Below are 19825 nucleotides of genomic sequence, written 5' to 3' on the forward strand. Positions count from 1 at the left end.
CTTATCAGTTAGACATTGTCATTTCCGGATATGACTCCATGATATTTCCATTCCATTTGGATAAGTTTTTATACCAAAATTATGCTTTGATTGGTATAGTACTGTTTTCTTGACACTGTTTGTTAACACTAATGTTTTCTCGAGGATCGGCCTTATTAAATGAATCTGGTCAATTGTTGACTTTTCTGAAGTAAATGCGGCCTGGTATTTTCCTACTATGCCAACTGTGTAAAATTATAGCCTTTCATATAGAAAAGTGCATATAGCAGGACGTCGCCACCATTTTTGTAGAGCTCACTACAAATATAATCTCTTCCTTGCGCTTTATTATTTTTAATGGTTTTGACAACCTCTTCAGTGGTAGGTGGTCTTTCGTTTGCGTTGAATAGATTTCAATTATTTAGATCTGCTACGGTGTTATCTGCTTCTTTAATTAATTGGCCGTTAAATTTTGCGTCGAAACATTCAACCCAACGGTTCAAGATTGAGGCCGCATCACTTCCTTCACTCCTTCTCTATCCTTGCAGCTCCCTATTTTTGACTTAAACTCTTTACTCACTTTGTTATATATTATTTCTTTAGACAATTTTCTTCAAATTGCCTTTGTTTTTTCTATGCAATCTTTTGAATCATGATATCTGACAATATCAACCGCACTAAAAATGCGAGTGGCAGAAAGGTGCATGGGAAAGAAAAAGACAAAATAAGGAACCAAGACCTAAAAATACTCTGTTACGCAGAAGTCAAGAATTTATTAAGCCAGTGTAAGACCATAATGACATATGCCTCAGAAAAAAGACGCAACACAGACACAACACAAAGGCTACTGGAAACGGCAGAAATAAGAGTACTGAGAAGAATTACAGGAAATACGCTGACAGATCGAAAGAGAAGTGAAGACATTAGAAGAAAATAAACGTACAGTGTATAAATAAATAAAACCAAAATAGAAAAAAGAATGGAATAACCAAATAAGCAGAATGGGAGAGACCCGTGTCGTCAAAATAGCAAGAGGTAAGTCACCAATCGGCAGAAGAGGTATCAGACGACCGCGCAAAAGATGGAGTGACAACCTTTCAATGAACAAGCAGAATTGCTTATAAAGAGGAAGAAGAAAAAGAAGAAGATCTCAGTGTTATTGTGTCAGTTTCACCATATACGTTTATTAAGGCATCCTGCCAGTCTATTTACTTTTTTCTTTATACTTAATAGTGAAAAAGACGTCTCGTTTTGGAAGATGGTCGCTATCACTAATTTGTAGACTCTCGGGTTAAACGTTTTGACATTGTTTATATTGTTTATTTTAAAGATCTTTTTTGAAATAATTTCCAGATTGGAAATCAAAACGCCACAACAAATGTAAAATAAAATTCTTATTGCAATCAATTGTAGTTTAATCCCATATTAAATAATGATTAACTAAAACGAATTATATTTTATTACCATATAAAATACATAAAATACTAATATTTGTATTTTTAATAAAACTATTAATGTATGTTGTAATCTTACTACTGGTTTTTTTGGTCAGCTATGTTTATCAAAAACAAATATATCGGTTAATTGAGTAAATAATAAATAACATTATAATTCAAATGAAATAACGATCAACCTACTAAACATAAAAGTATTTGAATATTAATAAGGTACTACTTTCTTTGAGATAACGCACATTTTTTAATATATACAGAATACGTAACATCTTCACTTTCAAGTTAAAAATTACTAACAAGAATTAAATAATTTCTTAATAGTGGTACCGGTATAAAATTTGATTATCCCATAAATCTTCTAAATATTACTTCCGAACAAAATAAGTTGCTGATTACGAAGAATCACCTTTTGAACCTGTAGGTGTTGCCGGAAGAATGGGGACAGGTGAAGTCTTATAAAATTGCTAGTGTGGTGCAAAATTTGTTAGTTATCTTTTCTAGTCATTATTGTTAAGAAGTATGAAAACCTTAGTAAGTACTTTTTATATATTGCAATATAGTCATTTCGGATTAAGCTAATGTATTGAATTAACATATTTATTTAGTTATTGACTTGGGTTACCGTCCATTTATATTTTTCAGTACTTAAATATTATATCAAATACTAATAATTTTGCCAGCATTTAATATCTATTTTCCTTTACAATTTTTTGTCTTTAGGGTTTACTGATAACAGAACTTATTTTTGATCTTGTTAAATATTGATGTTTTTTTTAATTCTATATTGTTTTTTTTGTTTTAGTTTTTTTCTCGGTTTTATGTTATTTTTAGTTATTTGATTCTTATATATTATAACGATATCATTCAATATAATAGTAATTATAGCCAGTATAAGTAAGGCACAAGACAGATATAAATAAAGCATCCAAAGCATTATTTAATTTTAGCTAATAACCGAAAACAAAAATTTAATTAAGAAGATCGTGTTTTATAATCGAAATCTTCCAAACGCTTCCAAAAAGAACTACAAAACGTCAAATTGTGGGTGATCTTACCAATTAGAATTTGAAAGAAAATGTAGTGGAAAAGGTCGGTAAGAACAACAAGGACAGTTATTTTAATTTCAAATAAGTTAATATATTTTGGAAACAAATATCATCATTACAGTTTTCGTATATTTTTATGAGAACCAGTGAAGATAGCCTTTGGGGAATTATTATTTTCAACTTTCAAGTCAGTAAGTGATCTGTATATAAGTCAAATGTCACCATTTACCGCAAGAAAAAGGGTAAAGCAAGACAACAAATTTCTCTCACTTAACCCATCTACTAAATTAACTATAAAAAGGGGGACATAAGCTTAGCACTTAATGAATATAAATAAACTCGGTTCGCTATTCCCAGTCCTAACTGTCTAGTGAATTTAGTAATTATTTTTTTTGCGAAGTTAGTTACTTTTTGACAGACTAAAAGTGGCTGGAAATTACTATACAACCAAGCACACGTACTCATAGCCAATATTAATAGTAAACAAACTAAATAGTAAATAAAATAGACCTTTGCGAATTACTGACAATAAATATTTATTTATCTGCACCATATAATAAATATTTATGTTAAATTATAACAACTAAAATATATTTTTTAAAATATATACTTCCTAAAATTTGATGTGTTTAGTATACACTTCCACTATTTAGAATAATTCTTCTTTTTTTAAACAAAGTAGTATGCAATGGTAGGATACTTTAGCTATTAATACTGAGAAGTAGGAATTGTTGTGTTGTAGGTTTCCGACAATGAATCTGTCAAAATATGCCCGAGTTAAGCGAATGGAGTTTATATAGCCATAATTTCCCCTACTCTATGGTACTATGGTACTTTTACGGTCTTTTGTATCTATCTCCAATAAAATTAATTTTATCGCTACATGCTCAATCTTCGGATGCCTTGATATCTAAAGAAGATATTCACTTATTCGGCGGATATAATTTCTGATACCAGACCAACCTATTTTCGAAGTGGTTACTGTAAAGTACCGATGAATTAAATCTCGTCCAATATCATTGCAGTTTGATAGTTATAAAATATCGTTAGTGAATGTCTTATCTTTGTGAGTAATCGTCACTATCATAATTAATGCTTATACCTCACATTACTTTTTTCAAATGTTCGTTATCATTGGATTTTCTTTTTGAAATACTTATCCTAAGATTGTTTTTTTGTTCTTGTTTGCGGATTTTTTCTACTTTGCTTTTTTTGTTTGGTTGCTTAATTTTTGTTCTCTTTTCTTCTTGACGCAGTCGCTTTTAGTGGTTTTGTGGTTTCTTTAGCGACAATCGAAGATATTAAATAATAAATTTTATATACAATCTTAACTGGGATTGTTTTGCTTTACGGAGGTATAAATGTTTAAACCTTGATAGTACCTTTAGGTATTTTACTTAAAGCATTAAACCTAAATATGGTGGAAAACATTCAACATTTTAAATATTTTTAAGGTAATAGTAGATACTTACTGTAACAGCCGCCGAAAGCTATACACCAAATCATATTTTGTAAGGTCAGTGTTATGTACTTTAAAATAACAGCTTTGTATTTTGAGTTAGTAGACTGTTGTTAAATGTCATATACGCATACAAGGGAGGTATAGTCAGAAATTCAACATTGAATTTTTGTTAAATATCTTATTTTCGATGTCCTCGAATCTTTAAAGAATAGATATCTACTAACTCATAGTAAGTAGACAAGTAAATAGTAACGAAAATACTGTGAGTCTTTTATTTCATGATCTATTAAAACATGACCAAATACACAAATATCTCTAATCACATAACTGGTTTCTTTTCTCATATCTACAAAACGTAATTATTAATATTGGAGTCTAATTAGACAAGGCGAAAAGCTCGGATTCATTTGGTAAAAGATTCCCATGAGATTTTTTTGCCTAATCACTGTCATGAGATACCAGGAAATAAAGTTCAAGAGATCACACAGATTCTAGCAATAAATTTTTTCGGCCCGAACAAATTTTTTAGCTTGTTTTGGATAAATATGAACAAAAACGGTCTGTTGTAGTAAAAGTTTTCTTTAAAGTGCATCGTTTTCGAATAATAAATAATTTACAGCTGAAAGAAACGCAAAATGATAATTCTCAAGGGTGAAAAAGACAAGTAAAATGTATTATATTTACAATCATCAAATACCTACCCTAAAAATCAAGCCTTCCTTGATCAAACCTTGAAAAAAATTGTTTAAAAAAATTTAAACAACTTGTCGCCTGGGCAACCTCTTGAACCTTATTATAAGATAACTTAGGAATGTGATTTCGCAAAAAAACTCATACTAATATTTTTTCGAACGAACCCGAGCTTTTCGTCTTGTCTAAATGTTCTAATAAGAAATCCAATTTATTGTTTAAGAAATTAACATAATGTTATTTTAATTCATTAATTACTGAGATGCTAATATTCGTTTGTGTTAATGTTAGTGATGGGCCTGTATTTTTTAGTTCTGCATCAATACTGGTTGTCACACCCATCAGTCTATTATCTATTATTATTAACGACTAACTAATAGAATTATTATTTCAAAATTATCTCACCTACAGACATATGCGTACAAACAAAAAGAGCAGTAAAATATCTTGTTTGGGGCAGTAAAATTAATATTTGTCATGTAATATGGATGTAATAATTCTCAAAATATTATTTATGAAAATTAATACACCGCTTAACACACCGTATTAGGCGAGGAAACGAACCGCTAAACCTACCAATTTTCGGCGGCGGCAAGGTGAATCGCTGAGAAACTTTTTGCATTCGATTAAGGAAAGCCTCATAAAAGTTTGTAAACAAAATTCATAGTAGTAAAATATAAATTGCATTTTATGCACAAGAAAAATGCATATCCAAATTGCATAGAAAATAACAAATTTGCAACTAAGAAACTATCTATAGGAATTAGTTTAATTTTATTACTCGAGGGTTTTCGAGGTCGCTGAACACGAATATGATAACGACGATGGTTCTTGAGCTACCTGATGCCCAGGGTGGACTTCGTCTCCTAGTCAGTCAAAACTCATTACTCGGGGGGTTCTCGAGGTCGATGAACACGAATATTATGTTCTGAAGCCATTTTTTTGTAGCATGTTAAAGTTATTACTATTTAAATGGGAATAAGCCACAATTAAAGGTTAAAGTACGTTTATTGCCGTTTCAATTTCCACTTCGGAAATCGTTCTCAAAATACAAACATTAGTAAATTAAATAAATTTTGTTTTTTTGTTACTTGGTGAAAAATTCGTCTAATAATTTAATTTTATCTGACTCTTTAATATTGACAATTCAGACATACATTATACATTTTAAAGTAGACGACTTTAAAATGATATTGCCAATATTATTGAGTTGCGTTCCTGGGACGACTTTACTTGTAAGATGGTTCATTCGATTACATAAAATCAACTTTAACTTGAGAATATCCGTTAGAAAAAATCATAGCATATAATTTGTCTTTAAAAAGACAAACCCATGCCGTGATAATAGTAAAAATCTCCTGTTAGTGATTCCATAGTAAATTATGAGGGAAAAACCAGGAAAAAAACCTCATAATACGATCCCAACATGGTAAGTATTTGGACGTGCATTTAGTTTACTTTCAATAAACACCAAATTCTGATTTTATATGTTTGTTATTTAAAAAACATAAATGAAGTATCCTCTATATGTTACCGACTTACTAATACTGGTATTTTCCTTTTAATAACTTCCTCTTTTAATATGCGTGACCAATCCTACATTCCTACATTCTGCCAAGGAATTTGCGACACAATTGGTCTCATTTAGCATAATTAGAGCCGCTTCTTTGATTTTTCTCTTTTTACGATCCGTTTCTTTATCCGACTATATTTGAATCATTCCATTGAACCCTATGTTTATTATCCCCTGCGTGTTTACATATTTGGGATCTATCAAATTCTCTATTTCTAATATAAGATTGATATTCACTAATTCTAACATTTAATGGCCTTGATGTTTCACCTAAATAAAACTGATCGCATTCACAAGGTATTTTATAAACGCAATTCTTTGTCTTTTCTTGTTCATTGTTAGGTTTGGTTTTATACAAAATAGATCTCAATGTGTTTGTTGCTTTGAATGTTGTTGGAATGTTGAATTTATTTCTTATCCTTTTAAGTTTTTCTTATAATCCTTTTATGTATGGTATTGTTATTTTCCTCGTATTATTTCTTGTGTATGCTATAGGATCTCGTTCTAAGTTGTTCTGTTTTATTCGGTTGATTGTTGAAAATTCCTTAGTTATAAACGATAAAGGACAATTATTTTTTAATAAAACAGATGTTATCAAATGTTTTTCCTTCAAGAACGAATTTTCGTTAGAACAAGTAACTTTGGCTCTATCGTATAAGAATTTAATGATCTCCCTTTTTAATATTAATATTGTGGTTTTCTTTTCTATACACCTGAGTCTTATACCCAGTATCGCTCTTAGAGATCATCCAGGAAAGGTAGTGTGTTATTATATTCCTTTTCCATGGTACATGTTAACATTTACCGTAAATGTTAAAACCGTAAATTTTGAAGTACGTGGATTTCATTTTTAAGTCAGAAAATATATTTCTCCATCAATTTATTATAGAAAAAGTATATGTGATGGAAGTCCCTATGAGCAACCATTGTCTAGATATTTCGATTTAAACTAATCTCCCCATGTTATTTTAAATTGGGAAATATTTTTCAAAAAATTTACGGCAAATATGTACTTGATACAAATCACACCTTTTATCGTGCCTTGCGTTGTATTCAAGTAATAAGTAATAATATTCAACTAAATTATCTAAAATATTATTTAGATAAAAACAAAAATAAACAGATACTTTAACATCCTGAATTTCTGTACCGATGCATTTCCGGATACATATTTATTGGAATTTTTTTAAGCAACGAAACTGATCCGGAAATACCCTGTATTGATTCTCTAAGTTACTTTAAAGAAGCTTATTATATTTATGTAATTATTGATTACACATAGAATGCGACAAAAATTACAATATAGTACAGTAGTTATGGTATAGTATAGTATAGTATAGTATATTATAGTATTTAGTAAAAACATATTTACATCAAGAATCTCTAAAAAGCTTTATAATTATAAATTTAAGCAACAAACAATTGCAGAATGCTTACAATCAACTTGTGGATATGGCGAACAGCAGAAATTTAATTTTGATCTATACAGTGCAATAGTGGATTCTGATATCCCACTAAATAATTTGCAAAATAAAACTTATAAATCATTTTTGGACAATTACTGTCACGGATATGTGTCGGATGAAAGTACTATATGAGCCGGATGAAAAATTGTTACTTGCTTTTACAAGGAAACCATAAAAAGTAAAAATACTAGTGAAGAACAATTACATCTGATTTGTTGTGGACAACACCACAGATATTTGGGGAAGGTACGTCTCTAATTTATTCATAGGCGTACTTTATGAAGAAAAGTTGATGAAGGGTTATTTAGTGTGCTTAAAGAACTGGAAGCAACAAATAACAATACAGTTTTAAGATTCGTAAATTAAGCTTTAACAATTTTTTATCTTTCCGAGATTGTGTCCACCGATGAAATAGTACTAATGCTTTTCGACGCTACACCATATATGATCAAAATAGCATCAAATGTTAAAGTGTTTTATCCAAACCTAATTTACTTTACGTGTCTAACACACGGCCTAAATTGCGTTGCTTAGATTATACGGCTACAATTTTTGTTTGTTAATAAATTATTAAAAAAAGGGAACAAAATTATGATTAAAGCTGCTTTAAGTGTACAACTTTTTAGAGAAAGATTCCCTAACACTTCATTATCACCTGAAACAGTGTTAATTCGGTGGAGTACATGGTTAGATACAGCTTTATACTACGCCTAATATTTTGAAAATTTTATAAGCTTTGTATTTAAACTTTAAGATACTGCTAGCAAATCGATATAATATTTACAGGATGTTTTAGGTGAAACAGATTTACAAAACAGTCTTGTTTTCATCAATAGCAACTTTTATTTTGTGAGTGAAATAATAAAATATTTGGAGAAAGAGCAAAAATGTCATTAGTCAAATCGATAAAAAAAATCAACAGGTTTAAACAAAAGATGGAAGGTATCCCTGCAAAAATGGTTTAGATAGTATTAACAAAACTCAAACCGTAATCTCAAAAAACGAAGGATTTCAAAAGATGAAGAAAATATTGCTGAAAAATGTGGCATATAAATCTTATCCATCCCATTATTTTTAAGTAATTTGTATGACCCACGTACTTATCATTCGCAGTGTTGTAATGAAAAGTAATTCATTTTCAACTATTAGTTTTGCTAATTGTTTGATCATTGGTTTAGATTGCTTCATTTAAAAACTGTTCTTGATATTTATGTTTCGATATCTACCACAGAAGGCTCTATGCACTCTATGATTAAATACAAGTATACACCATTAGTATAATCTTTCTGCATATACTAAAGCTTAAACAGATTTGTAAATATAAATTCTATCAATTCTAGTTGTAATACTTACAACTGTAGTAGATCTTACAATTAAGTATTTGAACAATTTTTTTAAATAACCATTTATTGTTAATATTGTTTTACTTAAACCCTATGTAAACCAATAAAAATCATACCAACATCAAACCAACTGAATCATAACAAACAAATTTTTATGATTTAGTGTACCACTAGGTGTGGCTAATTAAATTTAATGTCTACTAAAATTTTTATTTTCTTTTGCGGTAGTATTTTTATTCTACAAAAAATAAATTTTAAATAGACAGATTTTAATTTCATAACATAAATTATTCAACCTCGGCGTATTTGTTGCAGGTGTTATTCATTGTTGTGGGAATTTCTGCTGCATATGCTGAACCCAAGAAAACCAAACGTGGTGTCTTTGGGGAACACAATTCTGTAGGAGGAATTCCACCACCACAATATGGCCCGCCAGGTGTAGGAGTTCACGCACATGGTCCAGGTATTGGTAATTTTCATGGATCCAATGTCCCAGGTATAGGCGGTCCAAGTAGTGTGGGTTTTGGAGGACCTAGCGGTCCTGACTTCGGAGGTCCTAATGGTCCAGGTTTTGGAGGACCCAGTGGTTTAGGTTTTGGAGGACCCAGTGGTCCCGGTTTTGGAGATCCTAACAGTCCAAGATTTGGAGCTTCCAATGGACCAGATTTTGGAGGTCCCGGTGGTCCAGGTTTTGGAGGTCCTGGTAGTTTAGACTTACGAAGTCCTCTACGAGGTCCTCAAGTAGGTCCACCTCAACCCCTAGGTACATCCGTGGACTTGGGGAAAGAAGTACTAAGACAAATTAGAGTAATACACAAAGTAGGCCATCATTATGCTATACCTATCGGTGTTCCATATGATCGGGCAGTACCTGTAAAAATACCAAAACATGTTAATGTGCCAACACCTTTAAATATTCCTGTACCTGTACCTGTTGAAGTTAAAGTTCCAGTGTTTAAAGATATTCCTATACCAGTTGAAACTAGAGTACCAGTCCCAGTTGAAGCAAACCGAGTTAAAATTCCTGTTCGAGTGCCCGTAAAAATTATCCATACAAAACCTGTTCCGATAACTATTATTAAAAAAATCCACGAACCAGTACCTTATCCTATTGTTGTTAAAAAGCATGTACCAGTAGTTGAGAAGACAATTCTAGTACCGCTTAAACATGGTTGGAGCGATAATAAGTGGAAATAGTTAAAATATTGTATATATGTTTGTTGTTTCATCTTGTTAATAAAATATTAAGCTTCAATTAATTGTTTAAAATCGGTTTAAACACAATTTAAAACTATTTAGCTTTAACTAAGAAAATTTAATTTACGTCTACATAAAAAAAAACGAATTACAGAATTCCAGAGAAACATCTCCGGAAAGTTAAAACTCATGTAACAGGTAGGTTTATTATAAAAAAAGTTGCATCCACCAACAGCTTATTACCAACGAAACAAAGTATAACTAAACAAAATTATATAACTACAGAATATAGAAAATGTTTAGGTCTACGGGAAATATAGGTCAGTCCTGGAACCTTTTCTATGGAATACATTATATAACGGGGTACTAGAAGTAAACAAGGAGAGTGGAGTGAGAGCGATTGCATACGCGGACGATCTAGCTTTACTAGTCGAAGACGATACGAATTGGGGAATAATAGGAAAAGTAAATAGAGCAATACGAAAGACCGCGGCCTGGATAGAAACAAATGACCTAAAGCTAGCAGTAGAGAAGACGGAACCATAATCTTGAGGAGACAGAAGACAGTGAAATACTTAGGTATAATATTTGACGACAGGATTACATTCGGACAATACGTACAAGAAGCATGTCGGAAGGCAGAAAAAAGGACCTCCACACTAAATAAACTGATGCCAAATATAGGGAGTCCGGGATCCCAGAAAAGGACGGTGATGCTGCAATCAATCCTGCCCATAGTGTTGTACGGGACCCCAGTGTGGCACGAGGTCCTTTAAATGACAAAGTACAAAGACATGCTTCTTAGGGCTCAGAGAAAACCTCTGATCAGGGTGTGCAGCGCGTACAGAACCGTATCAACCATAGCCTTACAGGTGGTGGCTGGTTCTGTACCGGTGCATATTCTGGCCGGAGAAAGAGTCCGAATGTACCAACTACTACTTCACACAGTTCTTGACGGGACATGGATCGTTTAGGAAATTTACCCACCGTATAGGGAAGACCGCGGACGATCTATGTCCCGAGTGTGGAGTGGTGGATGACGCGCAGCATGTTGTGTTCGAGTGCCCTGCATGTCATGCGGGGCGTACCGAGCTAAAGCTGGGTCTTGGATCCCTTCTAGGCGAGCCTTACGAGTTAATCGATAAAGCTGTCGATAGCAAGAGAGAGTTCGACCTGGTCATTGCTTTTGTTACCAAGACAATCAAACACAAAGAGGAAAAAGAGAGGCGTCTGCAAGCGGGATGACCGATCGTCACTATTTATTTTTTAACGTGTTTGTGTCATGTAAGGCAGTCAGGGGGGGAGGACCCTTTACATTCAAACTACGTTGACTGCCCTTATTTTATTTTATTTATTCTGTTTTATCTATTTATTTATTTATTTACCAATTTTATTTATACAACATTTTACCGTTTTTCTCTAATTTTATTTAACTGTGGTGTATGTCTTAAGAGACATTCAGTAAGGGAAGAACTTTTACATCCGACTCAAACTAAGTGCCTCTTGTGTTTCTTGTTTTATTTCTGTTTTAATTTATGTTTTCCTTGTTCTACCCGTGTCCGTCCTGGGGCGGTTAGCAGATTCAACCTATGTCGACTGCCTCCGTGTTTAAAATCTTGAGTTTTGAATGAATGTGTATATTGTATAAATGAATTAATGAAAATAAGAATGTTTGGCGTTACTCGTAATTACCAACTGGTTCTGTCTCGCTAGTTCCATCATGGAGGGAGGGCAGCCCGGTCGCCCGACCCGCGAATGAGTTGCGCCGGACGGTCACTTCACCGACCAGTCTGCCGCGAGGCTTTTGCGGAGGGGGGAGGATAGGTGGCCACCAAACCAATGGAATGCACGAGAAATGTGCCAGAGGGAATTAGGAGTAAGGTCGGCGGGTCAGACATGCACGCTAAGTGCGGTTCCAGACCCGTCGGCTGAAGGAAGAGGGGGTGAGTTTTGTCAGTACGCGGCCTCGCCACGCGGTGAAGCGTGCCGGACTGAATCCGACATACCTGGGACACCTTCCCGGACGGTCTTTTTGAAGATTCTCACCTCCCAAAAAAAAACTTTCGTCACTCGCAGTTAATTTTAGCCGGTCTAAAACTGTTTCAGGATTTTCAAAAACAATTTTGTCAGATAATATCTGTTGTCTTTTTAAAAACGAAGTATCGAAGTAGAACAAATCAGGCCCTTCCATTCTATTCCATTTGGTTTGTAGACCAAGATGTTGGAACCATAATATTAAGTTGGAGTCGTAGCATATTGAAAAGCTAACATCCGAACCTGCTTTGGTGTAAGTCCATAATAAATATCAGATGCAGTTCTTAGATAGTCACATAAAGCCTCTTCGTCTTTCATGCTTAAGATCTAAAACAATATATTGTAGTTTTTACCTAAGAAAATTTGGACTCTTAAAAATATTTATACCTGTCTGTTCTTCTGATATCCTGCATGCAGTACAGATAGAATACCTCCAGGTTCCGTTTGCAGTATATCCGTTTTTATTTTTTTACAATGTGCAAGAGTGCACACGCATATAATAAAGTCTTGCAAAACAACTTTCAAACTCAACTTGTCGATAATATGAGCACGCACAGCTCGTTCCATAATGTCAGTAGGTGTTTTTCCTCGCTCTGTTTTTCTTTTATAGGTTCACATGGTTACGCCTGCAAATAATTAGATAATATAATTAGATAATATTTTTGTTAAAAACAATCGATGTCATAGTGATTTACGGGGCAGGCTGGCACAACGGTTGTGCCCAATGACGGTTTTTCAACTAAAATGGCTAACACGTGTTTGCGAATTCATAAACTGTAAATTTGTTTACGTCAGATAAAAGAGCTATTAATATAGTTTCACACTATCATCAGAGAAAATAACTTAAATGTTTGTACTTAATTATATCAAAAAAAGTGTATGAGAACGAAGAATTACTCACCAAATGTAAAATCACAAATCAGCACTATATTTACTGGATAAGGTTACAACTTTAACTGAAAGTATGATAACACAAGCGCCAATGGTTTATGCATGCACAACTCGACGCGCTATGTTTTACTATGAACGGCGCGTAATTTAAATGCACAATGTCAACGTACTCCGTATGACAACCAACCCCGGTCTCCCTTAATTTGCATGCTACCGATATCAGAGATGTGGGTATGATTTTGGGTCATATTTAGATTTGACAGTTTTTGGGATAGGAATGACTATTGCCTTTTACCAAACAGCTGGCCAATAATGGTGGAGCCAAATTTTGTTAAATATGTTTAAGAGATACGTTATGGCTGAAACAGGAAGGTGTTTTAGAAATAATAAAGGTACAACACTAGAGTTTATCTATTGAAAAAAGATAGGATGGTTTAAGTAATTATTTTTAACTTTAAACGGATGGATGGGGTTTTTTTCGGCGAATTCTTTGGCTTTAGGAAAATGTTTTAGCAGTTTTGACAGTTAGCTGTGCCCTTGCTTTTAGCATTTTAAAGTTTATTTTATTTTGGGGTGTTTTATAATTTGTATCGGCTAATGGCTGATTTACTTTCACGGATTCCTGTAGCACATCTTTCATTCCACCATTGTACAGACCGTTCACAGACTTAGATTTACCAATACATTTCTGGGCAGTAATAAGGTAATTAAACTGCTCTATAGTCGAGTTAATATGGTCTGTTATTTCCAAAGTAGAAATATGGCTTTTAATAAGGATTGGGAAGTGGTCACAACCATATCTATAGGCTAGAGCCTCCCAACTGAGGTAATGAGCTACATTTGGGTCGGTGAGAGTTAAACAGATCTATGAGGAATACTCTATTGAAATATTTAATCTTTTAGGGCTATCGTCACTAAGAAAATTTATATTAAGTTGTTCTAAGATGTCAGCAATACTTGTGCTTCTGGAAGATGAGTGATCTGATCCCCATATTATGTTGTCAGCATTAAAGTCACCTAGAATTATCCAAGGACGTGGCTGTTGCTCTAATAACATGCAAAGGCTATCAGAATTTACTTGTATGTCACAAGAAAGGTAAACATTGCAAATAGACAATAAACTAGTGTCTAATTGTCTGTTATGATTCTGATAGCGACAGCCTGCAAATCACTGAACTATTGTCTACAGAGGAGTCACTGTCCAAGTCAGATACATTTTTCCCTAAATGTTTAAGGAGTTTCTTATGAAGTTTTTAAAAGTTTATTGTTGTTGATCTATTATTACCATATTGATAGCGGTATTTTAAAAGGCAAATCAACTATATCACTTGTAAATTCGTTGACGAAGATATAGTGTCAAATGAGCCTTGGACATTATTAATCATTAAGGACAATTGGTGGTAATTTAAAACAAATGGTGGTGTATGATTATCCGTGTAGATAAATCGTTGGATGAACGCGGGTTTTTTACATTAGAAGATTTGGGTTTTATGAATAGATTTTATGATAAAATTGCTAAACCTGTAGGAGGAGAAATAATCTCATCAAAACTGCGTTTTATTTGTGTTGTGCAAATATTATCAGAGTTTTCATTTAGATGCTGTGGCTTTATTACATTTGGAAGTACTTGAACAGACTCATAAGTAGTGCTTGAAGTTTTATTAGTAAGATTGGCTGAAAGGCTTGTTTCAGAAAAATATGATAAAACAATAATTAGCTATCTTGTATATCTGGTTGTATTAGTTGTAGATTTACGATGTATTAATATATAGTAAGTTTAAAAATCGGCTTTTGTTCTTTCCCGGCCCGTTTCAGGTAGAGACTAGAAGAGAACACACTTTTCGCTTTGTACATCTCTCCGGCTTCTAACGTAAGCCAATAACCTCTAACTCTTTACAGGGCCTGCATCTGAACATCCTTCATCCCTTATCCCCTTATCCCAATTTTTCCTACCCTCTAGTAAAGCCGCGAGGGCGGAATCACGTCAGTTCGGACTAGTTGGACAAGTAAGCCTTTCCTTCGCTCGCAGAGTTAAGTATCCCTTAACATTATAGACGTGAATGTTACCTTGATAACAGCGTTTATTATAAATGGCATAAATTTTATTATTTGGTAAACCTACATTACACGTCACAAGAAATTAAACAAATTTTTTTTAAATTAAACTTGTTGAGCAGCGCCGATTGACACAATAGAGCAGTAAAATGTTGTACATAATTATGTTGTAATAGATATCTTCGCTTTCTTGGTCGACTAGTTTTATCACGTTATCAAGTTATCAGAATTAAATCGAAAACCGGCCTTTATACATGGTCTTCACTTTAGAATTAAATTAAAAATTTATGGCGTCAGCATTAAATAGATAATGAAAGTAAAATACCTTAGGATTCGTCTGTCTGGCTATGGAGACCTATGGAGGGAAACATGAAAGATTAAGTACGAAAACCAATTATATTGGCAGAATCAAAAGTAAACTTTTAAGAGCTAAGTTAGAGCTTATTCAATATAATTTTATGTATATTCTATAAGGTCCATACTGTTGCAGTTTCGCAACTTTATATAAACCTTGTTAAATTATTAAGAGACTTTGTGTTAGTTTTGATTCTCCTTGTATATTTAACCAAGAGTCCGCGTACAAAAACACAGACGCTATAGAACAATAAACAGTTGTAATACTTTGTTGAAGACGAAAGACTGTTCTTTCAATCATTGTGTGTTAAGAAAGAACGATAGAAAAATAAATAGCTTCTGTTAAAAGTGCAGATCGTTGGGTAATTATCGCCCACACCTAGCGTCAGCTTGTACAAAACAACTTGTGTTCCAATGGCTGAAGCACTCAATCACCATCAAGCACTCAGTCACCACCAACCTGTTAGGGACAGTCGTTCCATCCAGTAGGAACGGAGATTGCTCCATCATCGATACCGATATAGAATCACCGATAATAGAATGATCCTTTTGTGGTTCCTGTATGTCGTTGAAGATAAGAAGTCCTTTTCAAGCGGTTGGTGATTTGATTGGTGGTCAATAGCGGAACGGAATCATTCCATTGGGGTAAAGTACAACCCACCATATCTTTTTGTTGTTACAGATCAAGTACGTTTACTTGGTGTTAAATTATTTCATATTGTGTCGCGATTTGAACCTTTTCATTAACTTTATTTTAAACATTTTACTTTCGTTTTAATATTACAAACTGTATAGTATATTTATGTCTTTGTTGCTAATTGTTATTAATATGTGTTTATAAATATTACATTTAAATTGCATATTGTATAATTTTATCATTTCGTGTTCGATTGCATTTTTGTTTAAAATCATTATATTTCTTTTTATTATATTTAAGTAGAAATCTGCTGTTAAAGTCATGGTTTTTTCTTGTCTCATATAGCATACTCGTGATTGCTTTTGTAGACAAGCAGTTTGTTTTGTGTGATATAAATATTCACAACTTGTCCCGTAATGTTTAGTTTTTAAAACAGCTGTGTATTTATGGAAATTCGTTTATCTTTTGTAAATTTATTTTAATATTGATTGTCATATCTGTTTCGTATCACATAATATTTAAATTTTTCGCCCTTCATATTTCACTATATTTAAATATGTATATTTGTTTTTTGCTTTTATTTGTTTTTAAATAGAGTTTTATATAGTCTACTCTCTTGTTTTTTTTTATGGTAACAATACATACCCAATGCGAAAGGGAGAAACCAGCGAGTTCAAGATTGAACATACATAATCTCCTTTCTTTCTAATGTCTTTATATGTTATATAAATCTCATCATATGTGCACAAAGCAACACATACCTTAGGCTTTACAAGAATCTAAATCAAAAAGTAACTCAGTTCAAATTCGTTAGTCAAGGTGGGTGGACGTATTCGAGTTTTGTGAATTAGCTGGTGATTGAACTTTTGTAAAATATAAGTATAATTAGTTGTTGGTTTTGATATTTGTATTTACGGAGAGTATAGTTGAGTTTTTTAGGGCGTAAGTGATGTCAGAAAAAAAAAGGCGGCGATAAGCCGCCCGATGAAAAAAACACATATAATAAAAGTGATGGTGATAACTGGTAATAATAAGTATGTTCAACTAATAGATTTTAATAACAGTTATAGACCAGGTGATAATAGACTATTTTATGTGTTTGTTGAATACAAAAATAAAAATTTAGGGAGACTTTTTTTAATTAAAATATAGCACTTTCTTCTTAAAGATGAAACATTAAAAAAAGATGTATTAGATGTAAAACCGGTAGAAGTTAATAAGGTAAAGGTTATTTTTAATACCTTAGAAATAGCCAATAGCTTAGTTAACCACAATATAATATTTAAAAATGATTTAATAGCATTTCTACCAAAATTCTATACTCACAAAAAAGGAGTTGTCAGGATGGTAGATACTTTTTTTTCTAAAGAATATTTTATTCCTTATAGCCGTTAATATTTTTATATTAACGGCTAGCAAATCAAATAAACAAATGATAATAGTGGAATTTTTACGAAATGAAATTTCAAAATGAATAAAAATAAATTTATGAAATTTTCATGTTAAACCTTACATACAACCCGTTGTACAGTATTTCAAATGTCTGAGATCTGGCCACTCAGCTTGACAATGTAAATCAAAAAATGGGAGATGTCAAAAGTATACAGATCCAAAATAGGATTGTAAAGAAAATAATTTGTGTATTTATTGTAATAATAATGACCAACCCTCAATTTCACGTATTTGTCCTGTATATGCATGGCAAAAGGGTATAAAACTAATTATGTCAGTTGAAAACATTTCTTTTAAAAAAGCCGAAAATTTATATTATAATCCATCATATGCGAAAGGGGCTACGAGTAACCGATTCTCTATTTTAAACAACGATAACAATTTTCATAACAGTTCATCATCTAATATTACTTTTAAAAAACCAAAACCAGCTTCTAAAGCCAATACTATTAAAACAATTAAACGAACACACCCAACGTCTCCTACACCTGATATGATGCCTGTAAAGAAATCTTAAAAACCTAGTCAAAAACCTAAACCCATTATACATAACCCCTACAGAGAAGAATTTATGGACTATAAAGAGAAAACAATAATGTTAATTACCTCCTTCATAAATAAATTTCAAAAAAAATTTCAATTAGCACCAAATACTCTCATGGAATCTAATATCAGGGACTTTGTAGAAAGTGCTTTTGTTCCAAATGATCCAAATGATGCTATGGAAACATATAGTGAATCAGATTTAAGTAAAAAACTATTTTACTGAATAAAATTTAAAAATGGCTAATACACAAACAATTAAAAACATATTTATAGTAGATCAATAACATCTAATAAAAATAATTTGTTTAATTACCTTAATAAAAACCATGTTGATATTATCATTCTTTCCGAAACTTGGCTTTAAGTCTAATAGTAATTTTAATATAAAGGGATATAATTTCATTAAAAGATGACGTGGTGACTGATATGGCGGAGTTGGTATATTTATCTTAGAAACAATTAACTATCAAGAAAGTGTAATAATCCAAAAGTTTTCAAGGGGCATTGAGGTATGTGCAGTATTTATTCCAGATATAAATATTTCTCTCCTTTCAGTATACAAACCTTCAGACCTAGCAGCCACAAAAAAAGATTCTTTACATTCATTAGTACAGTTTAATATCTCTCGTACAATTTTTTGCGGCGATTTTAATGTAGACCATTACAGGTGGAGCCCTATTCCGGAAGATCGCTGGGGAAATGTTTTAACAGAAGCTTTAGATTTTTTGAAACAAATTACTTTAAATGATGGATCGCCCACTAGAGTTCATCCCAATGGTAATCACTTTGCAGTTGATTTAACTCTTATCTCCCCTTTCTTGGTAGATTTGGTAAACTGGTCCGTATATCAAGCCACTTTAGGTTCTGATCACTACCCTATTCAAATTTAGCTCCAAATTGCTCCCATATCTTTCGAAATATCAATTCGGCAACCAAGTGGAATGACGGTCGTGCCGATTGATCAGACTTTCAAGCATTTGTTGAAAATGAAATCAGTACAAATTTATCTCTAAATGATTCAGATAACTGTCGAATAACAAAAAAAATATTTGAAGTTAAATCTTCAGCAGCACCTGCATCCATGCCCGTTAAAAAACCTTTCATTCCTTCTGTTCTAAGGTCCTATTGGTGGGACGAAGAATGTTCTGATATAGCTGAAAGTCGCTCCCACGCACTTAAATTGTTCAGAAGAGAAGGAAATATTACAAATTATCTGAATTACCAAAATATTGCAGCAAAGGCTAAACTCATTTTCAAGTTAAAACAAAAAAATAGTTGGATAACATTTCTTAATCAACCCAATAGATCTACACCCCTTTCAAACATTTGGAATTGTGTAAAAGCTATAAGAAACAAATATCATCAACAAAAGAAACCTCCATTGTACGAAGATTTATTTGAGGATGTTCTGAATCAGCTGGCCCCGCCTTCGGTCTCTAATGTTAATATAGACAATAAAAAAAAAATTCATTTTTATTCTACTTCAGATACTATGTTTAAAGATTTTACGTATTCAGAGTTAATTTTGGCATTGTAACAAACCAGAAGCACGGCTTCCGGTTTGAATGGTTTCACATATAAAATTTTACACAATCTTCCAGTTTCAGCTAAACAAATAATTTAAAAAAATTTTAACAACTGGTGGG

At 32.6% G+C, this 19825-nt stretch overlaps 1 protein-coding gene across 1 annotated transcript; it reads left to right on the forward strand.

The window, feature by feature from the left end:
• Positions 1-1838: 1838 nt before the first annotated feature.
• On the forward strand, positions 1839-10268 carry LOC140439792 (uncharacterized). Its single transcript, XM_072529931.1, has 2 exons — positions 1839-1964; positions 9329-10268. The coding sequence occupies exons 1-2, from the start codon at positions 1953-1955 to the stop codon at positions 10208-10210; spliced, it is 894 nt and encodes a 297-aa protein (XP_072386032.1). The 5' UTR covers positions 1839-1952; the 3' UTR covers positions 10211-10268.
• Positions 10269-19825: the final 9557 nt, after the last annotated feature.

The sequence above is a fragment of the Diabrotica undecimpunctata genome, chromosome 4, assembly GCF_040954645.1.
Source record: "Diabrotica undecimpunctata isolate CICGRU chromosome 4, icDiaUnde3, whole genome shotgun sequence".
Classification (NCBI taxonomy): domain Eukaryota; kingdom Metazoa; phylum Arthropoda; class Insecta; order Coleoptera; family Chrysomelidae; genus Diabrotica; species Diabrotica undecimpunctata.